The following is a 5,662-nucleotide window of genomic DNA, read 5'->3' on the forward strand; positions in this document are numbered from 1 at the left end:
TGCGGCATCTCTTTAAAAAAAACCAGAGTCCGCCACCAGCTGAAGCCGGGTCGCGGCCGCCCCCTCTGGACGGGCGCACCTGGACCCCGTCACTCCCTCTGATGCTCTGACCGTCACTGTGCGCTACCAGCTGTTAGGACTTGTGTTACGTTTTGCCTCATAAATGGCTTCTCTCACTCGTTTACGTAACTTGCCTGGCTCCTGTATGCATCTGAGTCCAACAAGTGCTTGTAATATTTGGTGAGAAAAAAACTGTGAGGCGGCCCCAAAGCACTGGGCATGATCCCTGCAAGACAGGCCCCAAGGAGACAAGAGGGCAGGGTGCGGGAGTACCAGAGAGTTGCTGTAAGGACCGATGACTTCATATTTACAAAAGACCTGGCAGACAGTACGTACGATGGATATTTGCTATTATTATTTTACCTCATTATCCTCTTTAATTCTGAACAAGAACAGCAGTTTCCTGGCAATCTTAAAAATACATAGTGCACTTCTTTTACTGGACCCAGAATCATCTGCTTTAAAAAACTCATCGATCTCTCTCCTAAGGAAGGGAAGGGTAAAAAAAAGACATTTTTAATTAGGAGCTCAGAGCAGCTCGAAGGCTTTTTAAGAACTGTAAGAGAAAATGCCATCTTTTCTTGCTATAAATTGGGAACAGGAGAAAACGTGCTGAGGATCCCTGGCGCCTACCTGATCTCTCTCTGCAGTCGGCTCCGACAAAGGAAACTCCGGACGTGGGCCTGAATCCCGACGGCTGCGCGCTCCCGCTCTTTCTGCACAAGCCTTTCCTCTCGAGCCTGCCGGGCTCTATCGATGAACCATGCTCTCGAGGTCTGAGAAACGGTGAACATGTTTGCAGACGTGCACAAACCCTGCAAGGAAAATGGCGACTGGTTAGTGCAGATTACTATACCAAAACACACAGAGAAAGCAGGCTCAAGAGCAAAGCGTGGGCAGGGATATGGGCAGCAGCAGAGCGCTCCTCAGGGCCCTCCAGCACCTTCCAAAGTGCTAAGAGCTCTCCTGGCACAAGTCCCAACTTCCTGTCGGCTCTTTTCATGCAACTCACCAAAAGCAGAGATTTTTTTCTTGTATTAAATAATCACATTTTCTGAAGAGAAACAGCACTGCACCTGGCATAGGGTATGGGTTCTTTGATTATTTAAGGAATGAACAAAGCATGCCTCAATCCCATCCGTAAACCTCTGATGCAAACCAGGCACCCTCTAAGTCAAAGTTCCTAGATATTTGAATTTTTGGAGAAGTCCACAATATTGGGAAGCCAGCACCAAGCAGGCCACTTTTATTTTACCAAGCCAAGATTTGAGGCAAAAACTAAACTTGAGTATTTACTGTCACCATTATTTTATTCAGTAAATATTTATTCAGTAAATATTATTCAGTAATATTTAACAAATATTTACTGATAGCTGGTACCTACCTTGTGTCCAGCACAGAAAAAAAAAAGCCTTCCATTTTTCAAAGGATCATTTTAACACTAAAAAAGCTAATGGTACCTGATTCTAGAATGCAAGGTAATCCATTAAGTGGAATAGGTTTTGTTTTATGTGTAACTCATTCTGTTGTTCTTACTGACCCTATTCTTCAAGGAGCAATGAAGCCTTCAGAGCAGAACTGCTCCCGTTCACTGACTGGTATGTTTTGGGGAAGAGGCTACACATCATCCATCAGACGCTTTTATCTTGATCACCAGTAACTCTTCCCAAAGGGATAACTTTGGCTAGCAGCCTAGAGCACACAGTACTGGTCCATGGAACCTCTGGTACTGAGATGATTTCTTTAGGTGCTTGTTAACTCTGTCGTTCTATCCCAAGTATGCAATCAGTCCAGCTGATGCAAGCGCTGAAATGTTAGTCATAAATCCAGACTTCTGGAAAATGACTTCTTCACTAGGTTACTTCACTCAGAGCAGCACCCACATGAAAACATCACCTACAACAAAGGCTCATGGGAGGTTCCTCCCATGTCGACATATGGAGGACCTCTGTGGCCTCTTTTCATCACTGTCCCACATTTGTTAAACGGCAAGTCTTTTCCAACACGTGCGTCTCTCATCAATAATTCTCAAAACAAATGAGCAGAGTCCGCCCGACCGCAGGAAGAGGGTAAGAAGACTGGAGATGAAGTGGTCTTCGGAATCACTCACTCTGTCAGCCCCAGCGGTGGAAGCCCAGAGAGCTCACCTGAGGACCTGCTTGTGTCGCAGAAATGCCAAGTAACCATTAGTGATCTGGCAGAGGACTCATTGCCAAGGGCAGCTTCTCACTCCAGAGGTGCCTGTCTTCTCTGGCAGAAGCAGAAGAAAAAAAATTCAGATTTAGGGTTAAAGTTTTTTTTACAATCCTCACCGAAGGATATATTTATTGATTCTAGAGAAAGCAGAAGGGTAGGGGCGGAGGAGAGAGAAACATAGACGTGAGAGGAAAACAGATTGGTTGCCTCCTGTATGCACCCAATTGTGGACGGCATCTGTAACGTAGGCGGGTGCCCTGACTGCAAATTGACTCTTGACCTTTCAGTGTATGGCATGATGCTCCAACCAGCCGAGCCACACCACCCAAGGTGAGGTTAAGTTTTATAGGTAGGGCACCATACATCCGCCTCATTGAGTAAAGGTAATAAACAAAGTGTCTCAGGTTTCAACAACACTGTGTTCTCTTTCATTAATGCCTGGTCTAAATGCTAAACTTTATCTCCACAGTCCTCACAGTTTAAAGGGAATTGTTTAAAATACAGCTGGCCCTTGAAGATGGGTTTAAACTGCATAGGTCTACTTCTACATGAATTTTTTTTCAATAAATACTGTAAATGTATTTCCTCTTCTTTAGGATTTTCTCAACATTTTTCTCTAGCTTACTTTATTGTAGGAACACAGTATATAAAACATACAAAAATGTGTTCCTCAATTGCTTCTGTTATCAGTGAGGCTCTTGGGATACAAAATAATATTGGGGCCCTTACATTCCTTACAGGTTAGATTTTTTTCCTACCCCTGGGTGCACTAAGATTCACCACAGCTGTCATGTGGGCGATGAACCCCGGCCCTGTTTAGGTTGGCTAACTGCTTTGAGCCCCTGAGAGCTGCAAAAGAGCTGGGGCCACGCCATGAGCACAGTGGTATGCTCCTTCCTTAACATGCAGAGTCCCTCATATGTAGAGGAGGAGAGAAGCAGAAAAGGGAGCCTAGTCCCAATGGAAAAATAGGGTGCTGCACGCAAACTGTAAGTACCTGTAGGACTGTAGCAAGCCCTTGGTTAACATCTTCTATAGGTTATTGGAACCTACGCAGAATGACACATAATGAAACCAATTTTACCATAGGCTAATTGATATAAGCAAGAGTTAAGATCTTATAGCAACTCATCAATGTTAAAAATGAATCAACATTGAATAAAACAAAGTTATTTGAGGACCTGCTGTATCTCAAACTTTCACTTCTCCCAGGATACCTCTCAGGATAAGATCTCTTCCTTGAGATTACCATCCCCTCAGCAATACTATATGTTGGTTTCTGTTTACCAAAACAAGAGTCTATACTTTGCAGTTTTTCTAATTCTTATATACCTTTTTACCTGTATTGTATCTCCTATAATACAATTCATCAATAAAACAAAACACATCATGAAGTACTTATTAAGTGCTTACTCTGCTAAATACCATGGAGAATCAAAGAAAAGGTTGTCACAGAGAAAGTTTTGGATCAGAGAAAACAGTCCTTGGTTCTATTTAGTTCTGATTCTACCTCATTTGGCCAAATTACCCTCTTTGGGCCTCAGTTTTCTTATGTGTAAATTGAGTATAATATTAATAATGTAATAATTAATACTTCCTAGGGTTGCTGAAAGGATTAAGAATTAAAAGAATTAAATGAAACTTTTACCCTTCTTATACCTCAATTTACTTATCATGACACTGAAATTAGCATTAAATGGGAAAATACTAATAAAAGCATCTGGAAGCAAATAGTGTATAAGCGAGTTTTACTGTACTGTCCTTGAACAGCTTACAATCCAGTTAGGGAAACAACCATGATAAAGGTGGGAAGAATAGGAAACAAGAGGTTGGTAATGATCAAGATCCTATGAAAAGCAAAAGGAAAACATGTTTCAGTACCCACTATGGGCCAAATCCTTTCTAAGTGAACTCCTCCCATAAGAATAGTAACCCTGTGAGATCGTTTAGTATCTCCATAGCCCAGGTTAGATCACTAGTAAGGGTCAGAGCCATGATTTTAATTAGAAGAGACAGCCCTCAGTCTTTCCTTTACTTAAATATTCCCACGAGACCTGCTCAAAAATCAGTCTTTTCTGGATAAGGCCAACTCCATGAAGAACTAAGAAAGGGCAAGAGATTCCAAAGAGTATTGTTCAAAGGTCAAGCAACATAAATACCAACTGCTGACTGAGCCCAAAAGGATTCTCCCTATATGATGGGAATAGGTGGGCAGCCAGGTTTACCGACCACCTCCACCTAGGTACGCGCTATTATCAATGCCACCTTCACAGGGAAAAAATGACCGAGAGGGGACAGGACTTGCCAGAAGTCACTAGGTTCATGAATTTGAACTCAAGTCTAATTCCAAAGCAATGACTTGTTTGTAAGTGAAACACACAAGACCCAGAGAGTCCCTCACTCAGAGAACAGCAAAGAAAAGCTGAGAATGCAAGGCTGCCCGTGAAGCTGAGTTACAGTCAAATTTCGAACAGGCTTTTCTTTACTGCTATCACTAACTCCAGCTGCCTTTATTGACAGCTGAGTGTCTGGCACGGTACTAAAACTTGCATTATACAGTATCCTCTGTGGAACGAGATAATTACGCCATTTCACAGAGGAGGAAACTGAGGCTCAGTGAGGCGAGGGAACTCACCCAAGGTCGCACAGCGAGAAAACAGGATTCGAACTCCGGTTTCGGTGGCTCCTAAGACCCGGCGTCTTGCCTTGGTATCAACAACCACAATAACAAATATTTTCCACCCGTAGTTAGTACGTTTATAAAGGCCCAGAAATGAAAAGAGGTGGAAAAGGCTACGGAGAGCCTACCCTTAAACGTAAATGCCAGCCGCTAGCACCTGCACCTCCGACCAGGTGAGGCAGGGACCCGGCCCCAGGGCCACCTCTCCAAGTCCCCGGCCCCACCACCCTGTGAACCCACAACCGTGTTCCCACTCGCTACCCGTAGGATGTAGACCTTTTTCCGCTAGAAGCCCCAGCGCTCGGGGTCGGAGCCGAAGGTACTGCCGCCTTAACCCAATACACCTGAGCTCTGCAAGACCCGGGGCAGCGATCGAGACTCCAACGCCATTTTGCCCCGGGGTGTTCTTTCTCATACCTCCGCCGGGAAACAACTATCCAGTTCCGGCCAGTGAGAGTTCCGCAGAGCTTCTCCGCCGGGGAATGACAACCTCCATGAATCTTTTCCTCCTTTCTGGAAGCTGCAAAAGCTGAGCATTCAGGAGAAGGATAAATGCCTGACAGAGCACAGCGGAGATGCGACCATTCCAGCCAGGCATGTTGGAAGGAGAGAGGCTAACGTCTAGGAACACAACGGATCCATTAGGAAGGTGCCCTCTGCGGGGCGGAAGTGGGGTTCGGCTGGCGGAAGTTCCCGCCCCTGCCCCGCCTCCGCCCCTGGCTCACG

The 5,662-nt window shown here is 44.8% G+C and overlaps 1 protein-coding gene across 6 annotated transcripts in view; it reads right to left on the reverse strand.

The window, feature by feature from the left end:
* Positions 1-5,343, reverse strand: part of UBE3B (ubiquitin protein ligase E3B) — a 44,516-nt gene extending 39,173 nt beyond the window's left edge. Inside the window, exons 1-5 of one of the 6 annotated variants that reach the window (XM_054594242.1) lie at positions 5,213-5,343; positions 4,892-4,961; positions 2,208-2,310; positions 694-875; positions 424-544 (exon numbers count right to left, since the gene is read on the reverse strand). In XM_054594242.1, coding sequence (XP_054450217.1) covers positions 424-544; positions 694-854 — 282 coding nt within the window. In that variant the 5' untranslated portion in view covers positions 855-875; positions 2,208-2,310; positions 4,892-4,961; positions 5,213-5,343. Of the gene's footprint in view, positions 1-423; positions 545-693; positions 876-2,207; positions 2,311-3,253; positions 3,306-4,891 lie in introns of all 6 variants that reach the window. The other 5 variants (XM_054594245.1, XM_054594241.1, XM_054594243.1 and 2 more) reach the window with 5 other exon arrangements.
* Between the last annotated feature and the right edge of the window lie 319 nt (positions 5,344-5,662).

The sequence above is a fragment of the Pteronotus mesoamericanus genome, unplaced genomic scaffold (genome assembly GCF_021234165.1).
Source record: "Pteronotus mesoamericanus isolate MK-2021 breed Mesoamerican mustached bat unplaced genomic scaffold, CSHL_Meso_final scaffold_507, whole genome shotgun sequence".
In the NCBI taxonomy this organism is placed as follows: domain Eukaryota; kingdom Metazoa; phylum Chordata; class Mammalia; order Chiroptera; family Mormoopidae; genus Pteronotus; species Pteronotus mesoamericanus.